Raw genomic sequence first — 23,270 nt, forward strand, 5'->3', positions numbered from 1 at the left:
TATTGGTGATTCAAGAATGTCCCTTGTTGAGAAATATTACTTGGTTCGTGAACCTTCCCCGCCTCAGGAAATTGCAGGCAGTGCGTTGTCATCTAATAGAACAGTTGATTGATGACACGTCAGAAATCACTGAAGAAGAATGGATAGATTCTGCCTTCCCTAACCTTAGAGAATTATGCATGGATGACCTACTGCATTTGCGAAGCATATGTAGACAAATACTTAAATTTCCGTCTCTCGAATCTATTGTCATCCTGGGCTGTCCTGAACTCAGGAAGCTGCCTTTCCACTCACAGATGATCAACAACAACAACATCAAATTGAAGTGCATTGGAGGCAAGAGAGAATGGCTAGAAAGCTTGCAGTGGGATAATTGCGATACAGAGTCATCTTTTCAGGGAAGGCGGAGATCTAGTCTACAAGTCCAGGAGAAAACTTTCATGTTCAGTGTGTCGAGTCATGTCATTTTCCTTTTTTTGTTAATTTTCTTGTGTGTTGTGATTAAGTCCATCTTTGTTTGTATTAATTGCACAAAAAGTGCTTGCAAGCAAGATATTTGGTATGAAGGTTTGGACACTATCTTGAATATTTGTTATTATCACAATCATTTTCGTTCTGTAATGAATGACGTTTGCACGTTAAAGATGCAGGAAAATCTCTGACCTTTTTCCATCTTGACTAAGCTTCCACTTATCTCTGACCTGTTAATTGTCAAGTTAAACATAGAGCATTATAGAGCTTTTGAATGTTCTATTTGTACCAATTGCATCTGCATATAACTGCATGCATACTTTGATGGGGGCGTCGCTATTTCTACTTTCCTGTTTGGAAGAAGATGTTAATTAGCTTAAACAAATCTTCATATTTGGTTGTTGATTTGTTCATCTTAGTTTCATTAACTATATCTCCCATTATGATGGCCAGCCATTGGAAAGCACCCTATGGAATAATTACCAATTTCATGATATATCTTAGTCATATGATCATGATAAGTTTTTTCTTCAACAGAACTAATAACGTTTCTTCTTGGAAGCATAAACAATTAAGCAAACTATGATGGGCAACCACACAGAGGAATTCCTTTTTAGTGTATTGGATCTATATTAATTTTTCCCCTTCCATCCACCTGAAGAGAATCGTACCTTAATATACTTAAGTGATATATGGGTCTAACTGTACACCTTATAGAACTCAATGTGTATATTTCTTCGGCGTCTGATTAACGTTATCTTGCTGCTCCAATTAAGGTAATTGCAACTTGATCGAGACTACTGACGGATTACATATCTTTGATCGATCCTATAAGATTATGAACTTTGCTCTTGAATGATTCTAGAGTTAAGAGCTATCATAGAAATACTTCTGACATGAGAATGCTTAATATTTCTTATTTGAGATTTAGATTGTTTTGAAGATAGATTAGGCTTTGCAAGAGATGCAAGTAGGAAAACGAAAGCAATGACATTAACTGGAAGTTCAATTGCAGAAAAGTTGTACCAGAACTAATACAAATAGTACCAACTTAAACTATATATATGTGTCCATGCTACAAGATTCAAGCACAGAGTTGCAGCACAAGTACCTGAAGACGGCGGTACCGCAGTTCCTGTCGAGGGACTTCCGGGCATCATCATAGACCAACAAATTTGCTACACACTAAAGTCACATTTAACTTCTATCAGCTATAGCTTTTAAGCCAAGTGTTTGATGAAATGTCACATACTTTTGCACTCGCTAATAGGCGGTGTTTGGACCTTGCAAATCCTGGGAAGGGCTAAGGCGCGAGCCTAATCGACAAGCTGTCCAATAAGCTTCGGCACAACGCCGTTGAGTATGTGGCAGAGATACAATGGTTGCGTTTCGACGACTTTGGCGAGAAGCGGCGGAGATGGCTTCTGATCTGTGATGTAGTCCAGGCATGGTAACATGGTAAGTAGAGTGTCCATGCAGTCGCCCTTGGCACTAATGAGTTGCATGGCAAGATGGTCATGAAGGCGAGAAGCATCGCCGCCATTGTTGCATTATTTTGGGGCCATTGGAGAAAGTTAGGCAGGTGAAGGGCAACTAAGACTCTGAGAGGGTGTGGAAATGTATATATAATGGAAGTTACAGGAGATGGACGAGAATTTATTACTTAGATAAATTTGGGATTACTGTTTGATATTATGAGAGTATATGATCGATAAAATGTACATGTCAACTGTTAATCTGAGATCTCGATCTTGATGCAGTTACTATAAATTCAAGATTTCAAGATTTTATAGTATCCCAGTGGATACCAATGACTTTGGAATGCAGAATACGTTTAAATTAAGTAAAAGGTATCAAATTAATGACATCTAATTAGATATGTAAATACAATATATTTATTTATTTTTTTGAAAAGGATGACAATATTTATAACTGGGAATAGAATATTTGCGGCATCTCACAACGCATCAACTCATCGACAACTCAAAAGTTTTGAATTGGAATGGGTGATAGTCCCAAGAAATCTTTTCCTTGTACATCTCAATGATTCCTAAAGCTAATATTGTTTTGAATAAATAAATAAAATGTCACAACCTATTTGCACGAGCTTTTAGACTATAATACCGTAGGTTTCTAAATCTCCTTCATTGAGAGAACTACATACGTAACGGAATAGACGACAAAAAGAGATTTAGAGAAATTTAAAAAAAAAAACCCTTGTATTTTAGTTTTTTAATTATTCAAACTCTATATTATTACTATTTCTGAAAAAAACCCTGCCTTTTATTAAAATTATCTAATTAACACTTTGTTATTACCATCAAATAGGGCTGTCAAAAAAGCTCGTGGACTCATGAAGCTCGCGGGCTCGGCTCGAGTTTGGCTCGAGCTCTAAATGAGCGAGCCAAGCTGATATATCAGGCTCAAAAATATTATCGAGCTGAGCCAGCACTGGCTTGCTCAAGCTCGACTCGATTAGATATATATATACACACACACACACTAGGTTTATAACCATTAGATCTTAGATCCAATAGTTTGTATGATATGTATAAGTTATGGGAAACCCTAACCTCCAAACATTCTCCCCAAAATTTCCATTGGCCAAATATCACCACAAAAATCCTTTCCAAACCTCTGTCCTCTCCGTCCACATCCAAGACTTTGCCTTGCCGATGGTGATTAGGGGGCGGCGGCAGATTCGACGGTGAAAAAGAAGACGTGGTAGTAAATTCGGGCATCGAGGAGTGGAGCATCATCGAGATGCCGACGTGGTGCATGATCCTCGTCGAGGAGCAAGTCGGTGCCATCCTGCTGCTCTACATCATCAAGGAGTAATTCCGCTTCTCACCTAGACAGCCGCTTCGTCGCCATCCTCACCCCCGATGCGCCGGTGAGATCTCTCTCTCTCTCTCTCTCTCTCTCTCTCTCTCTCTCTCTCTCTCTCTCGTCGGGGTATTTGTTCGAATAGTTAATGGTGGACGTCCGTCGTCGTCCTCACCCCCGACAACTACTTCGTCGGCGAGATCTCCCCTTTGTTGCTGAGCTCGAGCCTTATCGAGCTGGAGACAGTCGAGTTGATCTTTTCCAGCTCAAATTGAGCTCCAGCCTAGCTTGGCTCGTTTACACCCTTGCCATCAAAACACCTCATTGTAGTTGTAACATTTTATCACTACCTTGCAATCGCCCTAGCAGAATGATTGATTGATAGAGTGAAGCTCCGGTGGCATGTAGCAATAACACTTTAGTCCGAGCTATCGAGGGGTTAAGTAGTTAATTTAAAAGTACATTGAGTTTTCGTACAATTAGGTCAAACCACATAAGTAATAGCTAAAGTGCAATATACACACACACACACATATAAAGTTTTACTAGTGTGACTCTTCTTGGTTCAGAGTCTACGGCAGCAGGGGTGTCAAAATAAACGAGCGGCTTGAGCTCAGCTCGACTAAAACTTAGGCTCGGCTTAAGACGAGCCAAGCCTGAGCTAGAGCCGACTCACTCAGGTTCGACTCGATAGGCTTAGTATTAAACTCGAAGTGTAAATCTCTAAACCCTAATTCTCCAAAATTCTCAAATCTCAATTCACACAGTCACGCTCCCCTCAAATCGCCGGCAAGCTTGGCCTCTTCCTGTCCTCCTCCAACTATCGGCAAGCCTCTTCCTCCTCTTTCTCCACCGTCAGTAGGCCCAACCTCCTCCTCCAATCATTAGCAAGCTTGGAAAGCCTCCTCCTCCTTCTTCTCCACTGTTGGCAAGCTCGGCCTCCTCCGGTCCTTCTCCTCCTCCTCATCCATTGTTGGCAAGCTTGACTCCTCCTCCTCCACTATTGGCAAGCTCGACTCCTCCTCCTCCTCCAATCGTCGACAAGCTCGGCAAGCCTCCTCCTCATCCTTCTCCATTGTTGGTAAGCTCAGCCTCCTTCGGTCCTCCTCCTCCTCTATTGTCGACAAACTCAGCTCTTCCTCCTCCAACCGTCGGCAAGCTCAGCAACCCTCATCCTCCTCCTTCTCCACCATTGGCAAGCTTGGCCTCCATTCCTCCTCCTCCGGTGGTCCTCCTCCTTCTCGACCATCGGCAATCTCAACCTCCTCCGATCCTCCTCCTTCTCCTCCTCCTCCAATCGTCGGCAATCCTCCTCCTCCGTTGAGACCCTCAATTTGATTGGCTTTTGTTCTAATTACATGGGTTAAAATATTAAACTTCAGCATAATAGGTTGTGGCTCGACTCGGACTCGATCCGGCTTGACTTGAATAATGCTTGATAATAGACTCATTTCAGGTTCGAACTCAACTCGGGCTCGGTCGAGCTCGGCTCGAGTTCTAGTTGAACTGAGCCGAGCCTGAGCACAGTTAGAAGGCTCAAAATTAATTTCGAGCCGAGCCTGAGCTAGAGCCGGCTCGCTCAGGCTCGACTTGTTTACACTGCTATATGGCAACGACATCAGATGCAAAGTTTGCAACGTACCTTTCTCTCTCATCCTTACTCATTATTTTCTAATTTCCAGTATACTTGAACTGATGCGGTGCATATATATCTGCTTCACATTGTATTCGTTTTTCTATCATTTTATTCCTATTCAATGTCTCATATTTGTATGTTCGCTAATTCTCTTAAAGTAATGGAAGGATCATTGTTTTCTTAGAATTAAAAGTCCGCAAAGAGCCATGCAATAAAGGACAAAGAAAATAGAAATGATGCCAAATGATTCGAGAAGAGCACATCAATTTCTTTCAACGAAACTCATATGCCAGTTGAAAACATTAAGCTAGGCTAGCCTTATTGCATTAATATAAAAGTTATATTGGCCATCAGGATACATGATTTTACACTAGGGCATTGCGGGATAATCCATATCTGGACATCTAATTAAAGAAGTTACCAGACTAGAAAGAGATAGATTATATATCGTTAAATCTTGATGGGTTTGATCAGCAAAGAGATGATCGTTTCCTTGGTTTCTCCTTCAGATTCTCCATACCCATCACCGTTTTGGTAAAACCACATAGCTATTCTGGGTCCGTCCATGAGGATTCTGCTGAAGTACTCATGGAAAGAGGACTTAGACGAAGTAGCAAGATGATGTGCATTCAATTCTTTCCAGCAGGCAGATATCAAATCTTTGATATGTTCACGAGCTACAGCCTCCGTAACACCTTTCTCATGCATGTAGCATTGAATGGATTTTGGAACATCTCCTCTCTTTTGCTCAGCCTGAATAAAAATGTTAGACCACATAAAGAAGACATCAAATTATAGATCCATGTCTAAGTTGAGTTATATATATTGCTTACTATGCTTGTACCCAAATCATCACAAAGCCGAACAATCATGCACGAGCGCTGCGCGACATCCAGGTAACTATCGAAGAAGTCTAAATTTTCCTTCGTTACTGACTGACTGAGAGCATGAAATATAGCAATATGACCAGATATAGAAACCCATGCATTGTCCAAGTACTCCTTTAGTGGTGGTGTATAGCTCTTGTAGTACCACTTTGCTTCTACCAAGTATGCCTTACATAGATCTGTCCACTGAAACAAGAAGACTGTAAATATATATAGCTATATGTTAGATAGAATGTTATGTATGCTTTACATAGAGCAGTTCATTACCGCTCTTTTTAAGTATGGAATGATATCCAGCCCTTTCTCTTTCATGACTTTGTAAGATATATCATTTGTTGTGTTGATGAGTCCTAAAAAGAGCAGTCTCATGTACTCCGGAAGTTTATTAGTTGCAGTGACATCCCATCTACATACGATACCAGATATGGTGTAGTTTAGTACGTAACTTGATATTAAATTGATTTTTTTCTTTTATTTTCTGTAAAACTGCATATATGTTATAAATTAACATGAGCCGGAGCTTTGCATGCATGACCTGCCAACAGCATCCGTGAAAAGCTCAATCTCGTTGAGGGTTCCATAGACGTCGCAAGTATCATCGATTGCTGTCACAAAGCAAATTGCCTTTGTTTCTGCTTCCCTTAAGCTTCCATACTGTGGCTCAAAGACCCAACATGCACTCCATAGGTAGTTCTCCGCCAACCTATCTCTAAAGAAAGTTAGCTCCTCGCAGAGGCCTAGATTGGACCACCATCTACAGCACAAAATGAATTTTGGGTTAGAAATTTATTTGAGAGTTCCAAAATTAGCTAGCATAAATTTCACATTGAGTGCCCCTACCTTGACAATTTCTTGAGCTCACTCTTATGTGTGATCTGAACCATGTTGAAGTCTAACTTAGCAAACTCAAGTAGTAAAGGGCTCATGTTATCTTCCTTTTGGTACATGTCAATGAACCACCGTGTATGTAATCTTGGCATTCGCCAATGCAGTGGAAGCTCCAAGGCATGAGCCACATGCTCTCTTAGGATTTGTTGGTCTGATGAAGTTTCTAAGAATTCCTTAAGGTGCTTAGTTGCGAAATCCCTAGCCTCATCTAGTGCATCTTCTCCTTCTATTGATAGATAGGAAGCCTCATAGAGGCTTAAAATTCCTTTAGTGTGATTGCACAAGCTAGCCTTGAAATTGCCTTCCTCATCTCTGAACCTATCAAAAGCACCTGCAAGTAGAGGAACGTCATGTATTAGAATTGCATGATCAACCCTACATATATGAGCTTAGAAGGAGGTAAATTACCTTGTGAAACATTAAATCCTTGTTCCCTGAGTAGCCTAAAGAGGAGTGCTGTAACATAGATATCATCTTTCATCGCCAAACGTATGTCACCTACTGATGCAAAGATGGTGCTCATCACACGCTTGATCTCATCCTTGAAGTGATATGCCACCCCAAGTTGTCTCAGAGTATCTATGAGCTCGAGCTTATCTACTATCGTATTTTCCATATTGATCATATACCTTACCTCCTCCTTCAACTTGTCTATCTTGTTTGCCATCATGTCGTTCTGCATATATATGTTACAAGTACCATGCATAGTTAAGTAGCTTCTCAACGTATCCAATGGCAATGGCTAGTAACACAATTTTCGACATATGAACAAGGTTTTACAGTTTCAATTACCGAGGACAAATTGGCGGTTAACGATTCGATGCAGTCGGTAGTCCATTCGGTTGGTTTGTAATCGGCGCCTCGTCGTGGAATAGTATCACTTAAGCACACCACCAGGCGACCAGGTTTTCGTGGAAACGATGGGGATTTGAATGAATGGAACCTTTGGTGGGCAGTGAGATTGGAAGAAATGGTAGAAAGCAATGGGAATCCAAGACAGAGAGCCATTGGGGAGTTAGAGGGCTGGAAGTGCTCCTCATTCTTTTTGCACACCAATATTTATAGATTGGTAGAACTCTTCATGTTTGTGGACTTACTTATAATACTTACTACTTTAAGATTCGTTAATCAGGCACGTACATCGACATAGATAGTTGATCATTTGTTTAAAGATTAATTAGAAAACTAGCTAAGACGTTGACCTGCAGGCATGTACACCGACATAGATAGGTGATTTATTATTGGGCTTATTAATGCGTTTGGGTGGCCACTGGTATAGACCCTTCTTTAGTCCACTATCAACTCGTCATGGTTTGGCTCATCGATTTATTATAGATATACATGATAAGTCAGTTTTCCCCTTTACAAATGCTACTCGTCGATTGCCTACATTCAAACTGAGATCCAAGATAAAATAGCACTGCACTGAATGCTTTTAACATTCCAGATGATTTAGGTTTTGTATATATATTGTCCACATCTAGAACTTTTTAGATTCTCATATTTTCGTTCCGATGTGAATCATAGATCGGAACTCCTTTTGGTGTTTTTATGTAGTAGAACTCCTTTTAATATTGTTATATTGCATGAGATCCTAAACATGATATATAAACTCTTAGAACATATACCAGTATCACTGCAGGAAACTAAAGACTGTACCGGCAGTCAGAAAATTCCAGCAAAAAATAGGTCAAAATGCCTCTATAGATTAATACCGAAGTTCTACAAAATACCGACTAAAGTCGTATCAATGTTGGGCAATACAAATATTTTTTTTATATTTAACGGCATATAATATATACCGGCAAAAGTTATAAACAATGGTATTTACATGCTTTTAGTGCCACTTCGACTGCCGGTCAAGGTTTTGCTGAGCATCAGCAAAAATGCTGATAAATGCCATAATATTTAGGGGCATTGCAGCGATTGCCGCTAAATATATGGTTGTATTTTATAAATGCTGGTGTAGATATAATTTGTGACATTTGGTCAATTGCCGGTAAAAAAACCCAATAATTATTGACATTTCTCTAAATACTGGTAACTCTTCTTTGACCTGGGGCTGCATTGCGTTTCTAGTCACTATCGAGATGGCGCCCAAGACTTTTCTAGATAGCCGATTCATCTAGGATCACAGTAAGTATTCTGTAGTGCCATACTGACTTTTTCTCTAGCCGCTAATTAAGATTAGAGTCGCTAAGACGAAAATCCAGGAATCTTCTCTTTAATCCCGCTAGAGTTATTTAATAGCATGTCGCAATATTACATTTTAAGAATTTTTCCCTGGACTTATTCGGTGGAGCTCTTGTTTGGCTTTTACAAGTTTCAATAGAATTTGTAGAAATGCCGATAAAACTGATTACTTAATATTATTATTATTTTTAGATTTTTCTAGTATTATAATTATGCTAAATTCAAATAGCTTGTGATATAGTGCAACCAAATATAGTATTATTTTCTACTAAATTATTAGTAAAATTATATATATAACAAAGAGAACCTTATAAAAAATAAGTTCACAAATAATATGTATATTGACTTTCTAAAAGAAAATACAAGTGTCTACGAAGTATACACACATCAACAGCTATCCTAACATATTAATATTATGCCATAGTTAGAATTATGCATTTAGATTTACAACTATCCAAATGTAATAATATCAAAATAAGATAATTCTAAAACATTCTAAAATCCTTAATATTAAAGATAGGGCACCTAGCACATCCAAAATTTGAGGTCATCGATATTCCATTTCGCCTTCAGAACCTTCAGCGTGGTTAGTGTTAATTAAGTGGGAGTTGGACAAGTTGTTAATTAAGTGGGAGTTGGACAAGTTGTTAATTAAGTGGGAGTTGGACAAGTTGTTAATTAAGTGGGCCGGAGTTGGACAAGATGTTAGAAGAGAGGAAGGAAATGGGTAATGGGGGCGGTTAGTGGATGTTGATTTGCCTAACTTAATAGCGAGACGTAGCTAAATATGGAAGGTTTGTCTAACCTAACAACTGTATTCCTGACACTAAATCCAGTGTTCAGTGCATCTCCAGTTTGGTTTTATGTCAGGAATAGAAAGGTGTTAATGCTCACCTGCTGGAGATGCACTGTACACTGGATTTACTGTCGGTAAGTTTTCGACTGTACCCTCTAGGGCCGGGTGTAAGTTTCAAGTGGTTTCGAGGATACACTAGTTTGCAAAGGACTATCTACCCCAAGAGGATAGAGGTTTGGAAAAACAGCTACATTTTTATATGCCGGCTTTCATGAAAGGAACACATATTGCATGTTATATTCTCTACTCGAAGATGAATTTATGAGTGCGGATTGCGTCGTAGCACCCAAACATAAGACTTTTTTTTAAGGACTTTGCTACTTTGTTCTTGCCATCCGGGCGGAAGCAAACCGCCGGTGAGTCAAGGCACTCGTCTTTGAGAATTTTATAATTCGATCCCTCCTATTTTCTCCGTAATACTCATTTAACACCCCGATATTATTTTAACTAATTAATGTCGACCAAATTACTAAAATATTATTCCCTCTTATTTTCTATATTCCTCCACCGTCTTCTCCACCTACCTCTTCTACCATCACCGTTGTCGTTGCTACTACCACCTTTCGTCATCTTCGCCCTCCCCCTCCTCTCTCCTCCCTCCTCCTTCTCCTCATTTTCTTCTTCTTCTTCTTCTTTGGGAAGAAAAGAAGAGGACGAAGAAGATAAGGATAATTTAGGTATTTATAAATTATTTTGTATATTATAACAGAATTTTTTTTTAAGTACCAGGGTATTAAATGAGAATTATAGAAGAAAGGGAGGGTTGAGTTATAAAATCCTCAAAGACAATGTGTGAATCATAAAATAGGTAAAATATAGAGTGTGATTTATAAAAATATAATGAAATATAACTTATTTTGTTTAAATCGTATATTCTTTTGCCCAATTTGACTAATGATGCATTATATTATTATTTTCCACAATCTCTTATGCTATGAATAACACTATCATATTAAGATTATAAACTATGCAAAATGGTTAAAATCAAATAGGTCTTTTTATTGCTATGAAAAAAGATTCTAAATACCGTGTAATTGTATTTAACAAGGTTAAAGCTTTTAAGTTGCTAAATGTTCTAATGAGTATGAAATATATGCAGATGTTAGTGAGGTATGGGATAGTACATTCTTAGGTTGATTCATGTTAAAAATAAGAGATAATTTCACTAAGACCTTATGGACTATTACTATTTTCTACGTATACTTTCTAAATTTTTTTTATCATATACATCCACTGATACAAAATATTTTTTGGTTTAGAGATTCGTATAGTTTTTTTTTTCTTAGTTTAAGAAGATATATATAAATATTTTTTCTTAGTTCAAGGGGGTATATATGGATAAAAAAATTTCAGGGACTGTATGTAAAAAATAGTGATAGTTGAGGAGGTCTAAGTAGAATTATCTATAAAATTAAGCACAGACTTTAATATATATATATACCTAACAACTTCATAGAATTCAATAATTTTAATTCCTTGTCCCTAATTTTAGTGAAATCAAAATATCCTTATCATCCATAATGAATACCAAAGTTCAATGTCCAGCTGTGTTTTCAAGAAAGACTCAAGAAAATAAATAAAGAGTGAGACCTCATTCACTTCTTTAGTATAAAAAAAAATCATATTCTTTTATAAGCTGCTTTATATTAGCATAGCAAGTAAATAATTACTTATTTTAATATTGATATAATAACTTATACTTCTCTTTCCTCTCATATATCTTCCATCCAATAATTTTATATTTGTTAATTATTATTTTACTCTAGACATCACTTTAATCGATTATCATTTCAATCACTCTCTTCTTTCTTATCTTCTTATCCATTCATAATAAAAGTTATTTTAGTTATTTGACGAACTATTATTTCAATTTAAAGTCACATCAAATATAATTATTATAAATTATATTAGTTTGTAAAGAAACACAAGAATAATTTATAATAGAATAAATTCTCTTATACTAATATTAAAATTTAATATATACATAGCTGTACTATACTAGTATTGAACTTATTCAAACGTTAACAAGGGCACAAGGCAAGTGTTTCTTTTGAAAAGATAAGGATCATAAAAGAACAGTATGGGCACTAAGTTCAAATCTTAGGCCAGAAGTAAACTCATCGCTTCTTTGACAGCAGCTATCATCTTCTTTCTCTACAATTTTCGGCATCATGAGTGCCATATAAGCAAAGTTCGTCAAGATAACAAACGATAAAATAATACAAGGGGGTGCTTGTAGTAACTCCTAGTTTACGGGTATGTGAGTGCAATTAATTTTTACGCTTATTATTGCATAAACATGTTGACTACTTTCATTACGGTAATTTCTGAAGTAATAAATATTAATAATTAGCATGAGTTGCATGGCAAGATGGTCATGAAGGCGAGAAGCACTGCCGCCGGTGCCGCGGATTTTGGCGGCCACTGGGGAAAGTTGGGAAGGTGAAGAGCAGCTGAGAGGAGGGTGTGGAGTCGTGTAGAAAGTTGCAGGAGATGGATGAGAACTTATTGCATAGAAAAGTTTGGAACTACTGTTTCATATTATGAGGATATATGTTAAACTGTAAACTGTTAGTCTGAGATCTTGATCCTGATGCAGTTACTATGAATATATTTGCAGCATCTCAACACATCAACAACTCAGATGTTCTGAATTCGAATGGATAACTAAACTATATCTTCCTTGAACATATATCTCAAACAATATTTTCCTCAAGCTAACTACTGTTTTTAATAAATAATAAAATGACACAACCTATAATGCCTGTAGCTGTAGAAATCTCCTACATTGAGAGAGCTACATAGATAATGGAATAGACGACAAAAAGAGGGAACTTCCACTGGGCATGACTTCCATCTGATGCAATTACAACTGGAGCTGGTGGTGATCCATATACTCCTGCATGAACAAAAATTATCAATATTAAATATATGAAAATTATAGGAAATTTTCAACAACGAAAAAGAAAGTATATTATAGACTTTATACAATTCAATACCATCCAAGGGTGCTTAGGGAACTGGTCGAACTTAGCCCGAACCGGAAAAATCAGACTCAGGTCTGGATAAGGCCTGACCCAGTCTTATCCTGAACTTGTTTCGGGCTAGGTCCAGACTCGGTTCGAGTCCATGCTAAGCTTCAATCGATTTAAAATCTTATTAGAAATAAATTTTTAAAAAAAATTATAAGGCCAAATTTCTTAATTGATCCTCGTATAGTTTTATTTTAGAAAAAAAAAATTGAATGGTCACGTTTCAATCTTACATAACCACCTTTGAATCAAAATTTCATTTTTCTATCTGGTATACAGCAGTCAAAATTTGAATTTCTTTTAGACTGTTGCATGCTTTTAAGTTTGAGTGCTTTCATCAAGGAAGGTGGTAAGGAATTTAAATGGGAATTTGAAATCTAATAAATATTGGTCAGGATAATTGGGGGTGAACAGGCAGCGCGCAAAGAGCTCAGGTCGAATTGGGCTTGTAGAAGTTTTACAAATTTTCCATAATCTAAAGGGCATTTTGCAAATTTCCCTGAAAATATTCTACTAATAAAAGAGTTACATCTGACATCTTCAATCTCCTAGATTCAACCGTAATGTTGCAACGAGTACCTGAAGACGGTGATACCAAAGGTGGTGCTTGTGGAGGAGTTGTGGGAAACAATGGTGGGATAGGTGAAGCTGTTATTAAGTCCACAAACAAAGTTTGTAACTTTGAAAAACTAAACCAGAAAGAATTAAAGAAGGAAAGAGATACATCAATTAATGAACAAAGATTTTGCGAAACTTTCACGTACTTTTGCACTCGTTTTCAGATGGTGTATGAACTCTGCAAATCTTAGGAAGGGCCAGAGCCCGCTGTTTGTCAACGGGTCGGCCGATCTGCTCCGATACGTCGCCGTTAAGGACGTGGCAGAGACACAGCGGCCGCGTTTGGACGACGTCGGCGAGACGAGGGCAGCAAGCTGAAGGCAGAGATGAATTGCGATCTGTGATGAAGTCCATGCAGGGTAACATACTGAGGAGTGTGTTCATGCAGTCTCCTTCCGGTTGTTGTGACGAGATGCAAGATGAGATGGTCGTGAGGAAGAGAAGAAGGGCAAGTGTTGAAGTGCATTTGATCGCCATGGTGTGGAGGTTTGGGGAAGAGACGAGAGTTTGATTAGAAGACGAAGAAGTTTTCTAGATGAGTTCAAGTTCAGTTATAGGAGTTGTAGTTCCAGTGATCTATAAGATATATACCTGATGTGTTTTTGAAGTATATCTAATTTCATATGCAAGTCACGCTTTATTTGTTTCTCTGTTTGCATGACATTGATATAGATAAGGTTGTTATCTCATGCTTTCAAGGTGGAAGCCGTAACTTTGTTTGCTTGCAATTGTAATCTGGCACAACATTTAGAAGTTTATTCGAACGGGGATAACATTGAATTCGTAGTAGGGGGTCCATCGCAATAGAGTCGTGTCTAGTTATATATCGAATCGATTTTATTAAAGCATCGAGGTTAGTCGATAAATCTTAATTCTGAGTTCCTTTCCCGACTATCCGTTACGAAGAATGTGAAAGTCGGTGTTGAAAAGGTTGAAGATGCCGACTTCACTGTGCACTATGAATTCGGTTTACATATAACGGTAGATGCCGACTCCAGCTCAGATGACAAAGCCATGTAGTAGTAGATTAATTAATGACCAACCGGCATAAGAATACAACGAATTTGTTGTACTTTAAACTAATCTATTAGATTAATGTCAAACATTATAAAGTTGTATATTAAGGTTAGTTACCAACTCTCTCATCTAAATTAATATTCAAAGAGTTCGTTATAGAGTAGGAAGAGCAGCTCACCAATAAAGGCCCAAGTGCCTAACTGGCCACGTCTTATCCTCCTTATCCCTCCTATATAAAAGCCAACACAACTTTCCTGTCCTCCCACCACTCAAAACTCAGTCAGGCATTTCATCAAACAGGTATATCAAATGGCTTTCAGAGGCGTCCAATTAGTCCTAGCCATGACCTTGGTGGCAACACTGAGCTCAGGTGCGTCGGGGCAATCGAACTCATGCACGTCGGCTTTAGTGAGCTTGTCGCCTTGCCTGAACTACATCACCGGCAACGAGACGACTCCGTCGAGCTCCTGCTGCTCGCAGCTCGCGTCGGTGGTGCAATCAGACCCCCAGTGCTTGTGTATGGTCCTGAACAGCGGCAACTCGTCGGCGTCGTCGCTCGGAATCAATGTCAACGTGACTCAGGCATTAGCCCTCCCTGCTGCATGCAAGGTCCAGACCCCTCCCGTTAGTCAATGCAAAGGTATATAAGCTATAGAAGCACTAGCAGAAAATTTTCCTATACAGTTAGTCCAGTCATTTATTATATATCTTAAATATGTTTCATCTGTAAGTCTTCACATATAATGTATTGAACCTTAATGTGCAGCAACGAGTGGACCCACTGCTTCACCTGGTACTCCATCCACGCCTACTTCTTCAAAAACTCCAGTATCAAACGTACCTTCAGGTATATATATATATATATATATATAAATTACTGTTTTCTGAAATCAATTGTTAAAAATCGAACTCTTCTTGGTTTCTGAGATCAATTTGTTAAATGGATGCAGATGGGTCAAAGTCTACCGCAGGGACATCAGATGCAAACTTTGCCAACATACCTTTCTCCCTCATCCTCACTCTTCTCCTCATCACTGCCTACTCTTCTTCAACTCTCAGCATTCTCTAGATCTACAGCATAATTAGTTTCCAGTATTGTTCAATTGGTGTGGTATTGTTTGAGTGACATTGTAATATTCGTTCTGCTGGCATTTGATTCATATTTAATGTCTCATATCTGTATGTAAGAGTTATGGAAGGATCATTGTTTTCTGAATAAAGTTTGCAAAGATTAAAGAAATGCACGTCGACTTATCACAATAATTACTCTTCTCTCCAGCGCCGACTCCTACTCAGGGGCTTTACCTCGCCACACTGGCGTTCTTTAGGCTAGGAGAGAAGAGAGGCCTTCTCCTTCTTCCTTCACTCCTTCTCCCCTCTAGAGCTCTTCTCAGTCCTCATCCGCCGCCCATTCCGCCTCACTTTCCGTCACCGCCTTCCTCCTCCTTTCTCTTTCTCTTCTCCTAGCCTCCTCTAAGGACTCCCGTTCTGGCTTCCTCCCTCCGGCATCTCCTATCTGCGATTGATCGCCACCCCGTGAGGACTTCCAAATTCCGGCGCGGCAGTCGCCTTGCTCCGGCTGTTCAAGCCCTCTCCCGCCACCTCCGCCTGGACCCTATCACAGCCGCTCACTCTCCTCCATGGTCCACTGCCCCTCCTCTTGTCGCTGCTTTAGCGTCTACTCGGCCTCGGCTTTATCTCCCTCCCTTTGCTTTGCTTTTGCTTCTTTAGAGTGTACAGTCTTTGTGTTACAGGTTTGCAGTTGTGAGGTCTATTGTGGCGTCTGATTAAGTCCTTGGGCGTTGAACCGCCTATGCCCATGTTCCTGAATATCTAGGGCTGTTGTCCAACTTCCTCCGTTTCTTTTGTCGGATTGCCTAATGCTTTATTTCCCTGTTGGTCGGTCGATTTGTATATCATTCAAGTGTACAGTCTGATTAAGGGCTAAAATCCTATCTCTCTTATCCATTCGGTGTATCAAGTTGTATCAGATTGTTATACTTAATGAATCATCAGTCAACGACCATTCCATAAAAAACCTTATCATAATAAAGAAAAGGAGAATATTGGACATCAAAACACATGCTTTTACACTAGCCCTGTTTGAGATATTCCATGATTGGGCATCTAAAGAAGCAATGCAGAGCGAGATTAATATCGTTTCCTAAATCTTGATGGGTTTGATCAGCAAAGAGAAGACCGCGTCCTTGGTTTTTTTATCAGGCTCTCCATGCCCATCAACATATTGGTAAATCCACTGCATCCTTGGGTAAGTCGATGGCTGCACTGTTGAAATACTCATAAAGAGAAGAATTAGTAGTAGTAGCAAGGTGAGCTCCATTCAATTCTGTCCCGTAGGCAGAGATCAAATACTCGATATGTTCACAAGCCACGGCTTCTGTAACACCCTTCTCATGCATCATGCATGTAGCATTGAACGGATTTTGGAACATCTCTCTCGTGCTCGGCCTGAATAAAAAATTTTAGCCCAGATAAAATCATCAACGTTAACTTAGCAATGGTAGAAGATATAAGTTTCTTAGATCTGTGTTAAAGTTGAGATATATATATAGCCTACTGAGCATGTAGCCAAATCATCAGAAAGCAGAAGAATCATGGACGAGCACCGCATGATGTCCGGATAATTATCGAAGAAGTCTAAATCTTCCTTAGTTACATAGTGACATAGACAATAAGCAAGAGATAGAGCAAGAGGACCACATATAGAAAACCATCCATTTTCTAAGTACTCTAGGGTTGGTGTATACCCCTTGTAATACCACTTTGCTTCTACCACGTATGCTTTACATAGATCTGCCCACTGAAACAATTAAGAAGGCGATAAGTATTAAGATATTACCAAGCCAGAAATTAAGTCATACTTTACATAGATTAGTTCATTAGTAGTTACTGCTATCTTTAGGTGTGGAATGACGTCCAGTCCTTTCTCTTTCATCACTCTGTAACATATATCATTTGTTGTGTTGAAGAGTTCTAAGAAGAGTATTCTCATGTACACTGGAAGTTTTCTAGTTGCTGTAACATCCCACCTAAGATTCCATTGTATAGTTTAAGTTAGTAACTCGAATTAAAACCCCTTTTTTTTATTTGTTTGTGTTGTGTATAACTACTGAAAATTAATATGACAAGGAGCTTTCGCATGACCTGTCCACAGCATCAGTAAAAAGCTCAAGCTCGTCAAGGGTTCCATAGTCGTCGTAAGTATCATCAATTGCTGTCACAAAGCAGTTTGCCTTTGTTTAATTGTGCTTCCCTAAAGCTCTGATTCTTTGGCTCACAGGCCCAACCTACAGTCCAAAGGTGGTTCTCAGCCAATCTATCTGTACTATAAGGTAGCTTCTCTCAAAGGTCAAGATTGGACTGCCATCTACAACTCCAAATGTTGTGTTAGCTAGGAATAATTATTTGCATCCCCTGCAACATTTATGGCATCAAATGACTTTTCCAAGACACTTCCTTGAGTTCACTCTTATATGTGTTCTGAACCATGTTAAAGTCTAACTTAGCAAAAAAAACTCAAGTAGCAGAGGACTCATCTTCTTCGTACATGTCAACGAGCCATCTTGTATGTAATCTTGGCATTCGCCAGTGCAGTGGAAGATCCAAGGCATGGTCCGCATGAAGTACTAAATGAATTTCCTTGTGAAACACTAAATCCATGCTCTCTGAGGAGTCTAAAGAGGAGTGCAGTAACATAGATATCATCTTTCATCTCCAAACATATGCCATCCATTGATGTAATGATACCTGCTCATCAGATCCTGGATCTCATCCTTGAAGTGATATTCCACCTCAAGCTGTCTTAAGGTATCTACGAGGTCCAGCTTATCTACGATCCTCTGTTCCATATTGATCATATACCTTACCTCCTCCTTCAACTTGTCTATCCTTTTGGCTTTCATGTCGTCCTACACCAGAAGTAGCATAGTTTTACCTTAGCATGGCTTCCTATATATTAATTAGACAATTTTAGTTACCGAGGACGCATTGGCCATCAAGGGTTGGATGTAGTCGTTAGTCCATATGGTTGGCTTGTAATTGGCGACTCGGCGTGCAGTAGTGCATATGAGCAAAGCGTGAGGCGGCCAGGTGTTTGTGGAAATGACGGGGGTTCGAAAGGGTGGAACCTTTGGGCAGGGAGATTGGAATAAGGTAATGGAAATTTCAGTATACAGTGAAAATTGAACATTTGGGCAGGGATTTTAACCGATTTCATCCTGCCTTAATTAATATTTTTAAACGAAAAATGAAAATTAGTTTTCCATGCATCCGATTCCAATCACTATAGACTAAAGATTGCAACTCACTTTGGATGCATGTTTAATCCTTGGTAGCTTATACGTAGATAGATACATCTCTGTTTCTTGAATATTTTGCTAATAAGAGGAGTAGTACGAGAAAAGTAGTAAAGCGACGTGGGAGCTTATTTAATGATGATGGATAAAGAAAGAGAGATTCCAAGGAGAGGAGAGATTTATTATGAACAGGACCACATAGAGAGGAGAGATTGATCGATCTAGATGCTCGTTGAATGCATACTAGTGAATATCTTAGCGAATCTTGTGCATAAAATTAAAAGATCTAGAAAAATAATTGTCTGTAAATAAACCAACTTTAATAGTAGTCATACTATCACTCTCCTACTATAACTTTTTGTTTAGAATTTTTGGCCTTTGGGCTCTCTAGCTGGCAAAGATGACAAGCCGTTACGGAGGAACCATGAAGCACATTCATAATGCAAATAGTCTTGATGTAAAACATTGTACAATTTCGGATATTGACGTTCCTCCCCAACTTCCCTGATCAAATGGATAAATCTTTTTTGATAGATATTTTTTGCAAAATTACTTGGGACCCTTAATTATTGCTCATTTTCATTTAAGTTATTTTATTTCTTTTTCGTGACATGCTGAAATCATAAAATATCAGAATTATTCTTCTTCTTATGTAATTAATTTATTGACAATATCCCATTCTTTAAATTTACAATAAAGTACATGTTCTTCTGTCTTCCATACTCAAATCTTAATTATCTCTCTTTATCACAGTATACTTCCTTTCAAATACCGGATCATGAGATAAAAAGATTCACACCGGCTCACATAATAAGACACTTAATATTATAAGAATATTATGATAATTTCTTATATTAGTCTAAGACCAAATAGGGGCAAATTAATATAATAGCTATTATTCAAACATTGGATTTCAATGGACTAACAGCTCTAAACCAGCATGGATCCTCCTCGCTCGCTCTTAGACTGGCCTTCCGAGCCGAGCACTCTTGATCATACGTCATTAGCTACTATTAGAATCTATAATCTCTATCATGAATTAATAGGACTCGATAACCAGCATAAGGCCACCCTTCCATCCTAGGTAAGAACCAAAAGTGTACTTAGATTGGGTTTCTGTCGTAACTCTTATTCATGTTCAAATCGATCGAAGGAAGCCGCATGTAAGTCCCGGAGAAACTAATCTTTTAGTTGAATATAATTTCGTCAATTGAAATCTAGCATACATTTTGACAAACAAAAAATTAGAAACATAGTGGTAGGGTTTTATTTTTCTTTTAGTAGAGCTATAGTAGCAGGACTCTTACAAACCAAATCTAGATCAATTTGTTCATAGAAAAATTATAATATTTTTTATGGTAGTAGCCTTAGGAGTTAGGATTCTTTTGGCTCTAGTTTCACGTGATTCCGAGTTCAAGGCAAGAAGATAAAAATAAAACAGTGAAGAAAGGTCGAAATTGGACAGAGTTGTAAATATCCGACGTTGTGGAGGTCGTCAGAGGGAGGCAGATAGCCAAGGGGGGTGGAAGACGATCGTAAAGTAGGGTGGCTTATGAGTAAAGATGGTGGCTAAAGTTTAAAAAGAAAAAATATGCGGTATTAATCTTCCAGTTTACTCTTATGCTACATTTAGTCTTACTCCTGAGATAGACTAAGACTAAAACATAATTCTTAATTTTTTCAATAGATGCTTGGATGATTAAACAAAAAAGCACAAACCCTCATATATATAGAGGTCAGGTACAATGTTTCATACTAGGACTAGATCTAAATATTTACACAACTCGAACTATGACTTATATTATAGGCTTATATGACTTAATTAAATTTGTCTTAGAAATTTATTACTTAATTGAACTTGTCTTAATAGTTTACATGACTTAATTTGATATTTTAGTGACTTACATGACTTAACTAAACTTATATTAAGAGGTTACATAATAAATAAATATGAATCAGTTAAAAAGTAAATAAACTCGATTTATTAAGCCCAATGTCCTGATGATGTGATCCGACCTGATTCGATTCGCATCTAAAACTCAAATTATTATATCTTACATCTTGATAGGTTTGATCAACAGTGAGATGACTCTGTCCATAGTTTCTCCATCAGGATCTCCAAACCCATCACCATTTAGATAAAAACAAAATGCCACTCTAGGAATGTCGACCACAACACTGCTAAAGTATTCATGAAAAGGAGAATTAGAAGCAATAGCAGCAGCAGCAAGGTGATCTCTATTCAATGCTTTCCAGTAGGCAGAGATTAATTCTTCGATATGTTCACGAGCTACAGCCTCTGTAACACCTTTCTCATGCATGTAGCATTGAACGGATTTTGGAACATCTCCTCTCTCGTGCTCGGCCTGAATCAAAACATATATATTATACCAGATACATTCATCAATTTAGCAAATAAATGGTACTTAGAAATCTTTAACTTGAGCTACAACCTATATATATAACTTACAGTGCATGTACCCAGATCATCAATAAGCCGAGCAATTGTGGACGAGCACCGCATGATGTCCGGGTAATAATCAAAGGACTCTAAATCTTCCTTAGTCACATGCTGATTGAAACAATAGAAATGTGATAGAACAACATGACCAGATATAGAAACCCATCCATTTTCTAAGTACTCCTCTAGGGTCGGTGTATACCCCTGGTAATACCACTTTGCTTCTACCAAGTATGCTTTACATAGATCTGTCCACTGAAACAACGTACAAGGCCAAAAGTACGTGTTAAGATATAAGCTAACAATCTAGAAAGTTGGGACTTTACGTGGTTCAGTACGTTTATATGTACTACTTACTGCTTTCTTTAGGTATGGAATGATGTCCAGCCCTCTCTCTTTCATGACTCTGTAACATAGACCATTCGTTGTGTTGAGGAGTGCTAAAAAGAGTAGTCTCATGTACTCTGGAAGTTTTCTAGTTGCCGTAACATCCCACCTAAGATTCCATTGTGTAGTTTAAGTTAGTAACTCGAATTAAAACCCCTTTTTTTTCATTTGATTGTGTTGTGTACAACTACAGAAAATTATTATGACAAGGAGCTTTCGCATGACCTGTCCACAGCATCAGTAAAAAGCTCAAGCTCGTCAAGGGTTCCATGGACGTCGTAAGTATCATCAATTGCTGTCACAAAGCAATTTTCTTTAGTCCATACTTCCCTCAAGTACCAATTATTGGGTTCAAAGGTCCATCCTACTGTCCAGAGGAAGTTCTCCACCAGCCGATCTCTAGAGAAAGGTAGCCTCTCCCAAAGGCCTAGATTGGACCACCAACTACAACACAAAATCTTGTGTTAGCTAGCAATTATTATTTGCATCCCAAAATTTGCAACATTTATGGCATTAATTATATGACTTTACCTCGACACTTCCTTGAGCTCACTCTTATGTGTGTTCTGAACCATGTTGAAGTCTAACTTAGCAAACTCAAGTAGCAGAGAACTCATGTCATCTTCCTTTTGGTACATGTCAATGAACCACCTTGTATGTAATCTTGGCATTCGCCAATGCAATGGAAGCTCCAAGGCATGAGCCACATGCTCTCTTAGGATTTGTTGGTCTGATGAAGTTTCTAAGAAATCCTTAAGGTGCTTAGTTGCGAAATCCCTTGCCTCATCTAGTGCATCTTCTCCTTCTATTGATAGATAGGAAGCCTCATAGAGGCTTAAAATACCTTTAGTGTGATTGCACAAGCTAGCCTTGAAATTGCCATCCTCATCTCTGAATCTATCAAAAACATCTGCAAGTAGAGGAACGTCATATATTAAAATTGCATGATCAACCCCATATATATATATATATATATATATATATATATGAGTTTGGAGGATGAATTAAATTAATTACCTTGTGAAACACTAAATCCATGCTCTCTGAGGAGTCTAAAGAGGAGTGCAGTAACATAGATATCATCTTTCATCTCCAAACATATGTCATCCACTAATGTAAAGATGGAGCTCATCACATCCTTGATCTCATCCTTGAAGTGATATGCCACCCCAAGCTGTCTTAAGGTATCTATGAGCTCGAGTTTATCTAGGAATCTCTGTTCCATATTGATCATATACCTGATCTCCTCCTCCAACTTGTGGATCCTTTCAGCATTCGTTTTCTCCTGCATCACAAACAACTTAGTAATCGTAACATATCTAATGGCAATGGTTTCACAATTTTAATTACCGTGGAAGAGTGGGTCGTTAAAGATTGGATGTAGTCGTTAGTCCATATGGTAGGCTTATAATTGGCAACTCGGCGTGGAGTAGTGAGATCAGAAGAAGAAAAGAATGGAAGGTTTAAGTGGAGAGCCATGATTAGATCTGTTCCTACTCCCTCTTTCGCTGCAATATTTATAGACAGGAGACGCTTTCATATATTGTGGCACTCTACTAACCTTGCATTAAAATAGTATCAGTAGCACATTGCACTGTAGATAAATTCAAACGTGATGGGGCTTGATTTAAGCGTGAATTAATTCAGGCTTCAAATTATTTATTAATCGGCTCATTTAGGCT

At 38.3% G+C, this 23,270-nt stretch overlaps 3 protein-coding genes and 2 pseudogenes across 3 annotated transcripts; 1 reads left to right on the forward strand and 4 right to left on the reverse strand.

Moving 5' to 3' along the window:
• Positions 1 to 5,383: 5,383 nt before the first annotated feature.
• On the reverse strand, positions 5,384 to 7,474 carry LOC140773548 ((-)-alpha-terpineol synthase-like; annotated as a pseudogene).
• Positions 7,475 to 12,404: 4,930 nt separating this feature from the next.
• Positions 12,405 to 13,974, reverse strand: LOC140772807 (non-specific lipid transfer protein GPI-anchored 26-like). The gene is made up of 3 exons (XM_073115001.1): positions 13,554 to 13,974; positions 13,369 to 13,437; positions 12,405 to 12,656 (listed from the first exon to the last, which is right to left on the reverse strand). Exons 1-3 carry the CDS (start codon positions 13,882 to 13,884, stop codon positions 12,541 to 12,543), a joined length of 516 nt encoding a protein of 171 aa, XP_072971102.1. The 5' UTR covers positions 13,885 to 13,974; the 3' UTR covers positions 12,405 to 12,540.
• Positions 13,975 to 14,677: 703 nt separating this feature from the next.
• LOC140774132 (non-specific lipid transfer protein GPI-anchored 15-like) lies at positions 14,678 to 15,664 on the forward strand. Its single transcript, XM_073116997.1, has 3 exons — positions 14,678 to 15,064; positions 15,191 to 15,271; positions 15,375 to 15,664. Exons 1-3 carry the CDS (start codon positions 14,734 to 14,736, stop codon positions 15,491 to 15,493), a joined length of 531 nt encoding a protein of 176 aa, XP_072973098.1. The 5' UTR covers positions 14,678 to 14,733; the 3' UTR covers positions 15,494 to 15,664.
• Positions 15,665 to 16,588: 924 nt separating this feature from the next.
• LOC140775108 (monoterpene synthase 7, chloroplastic-like) lies at positions 16,589 to 18,390 on the reverse strand (annotated as a pseudogene).
• Positions 18,391 to 20,794: 2,404 nt separating this feature from the next.
• LOC140775113 (terpene synthase 10-like) lies at positions 20,795 to 23,067 on the reverse strand. The gene is made up of 7 exons (XM_073118373.1): positions 22,939 to 23,067; positions 22,606 to 22,873; positions 22,120 to 22,498; positions 21,814 to 22,032; positions 21,559 to 21,697; positions 21,211 to 21,456; positions 20,795 to 21,106 (listed from the first exon to the last, which is right to left on the reverse strand). The coding sequence occupies exons 1-7, from the start codon at positions 23,065 to 23,067 to the stop codon at positions 20,795 to 20,797; spliced, it is 1,692 nt and encodes a 563-aa protein (XP_072974474.1).
• Between the last annotated feature and the right edge of the window lie 203 nt (positions 23,068 to 23,270).

This window comes from Typha angustifolia, chromosome 13 (genome assembly GCF_048772165.1).
Source record: "Typha angustifolia cultivar Huaian chromosome 13, ASM4877216v1, whole genome shotgun sequence".
In the NCBI taxonomy this organism is placed as follows: Eukaryota; Viridiplantae; Streptophyta; class Magnoliopsida; order Poales; family Typhaceae; genus Typha; species Typha angustifolia.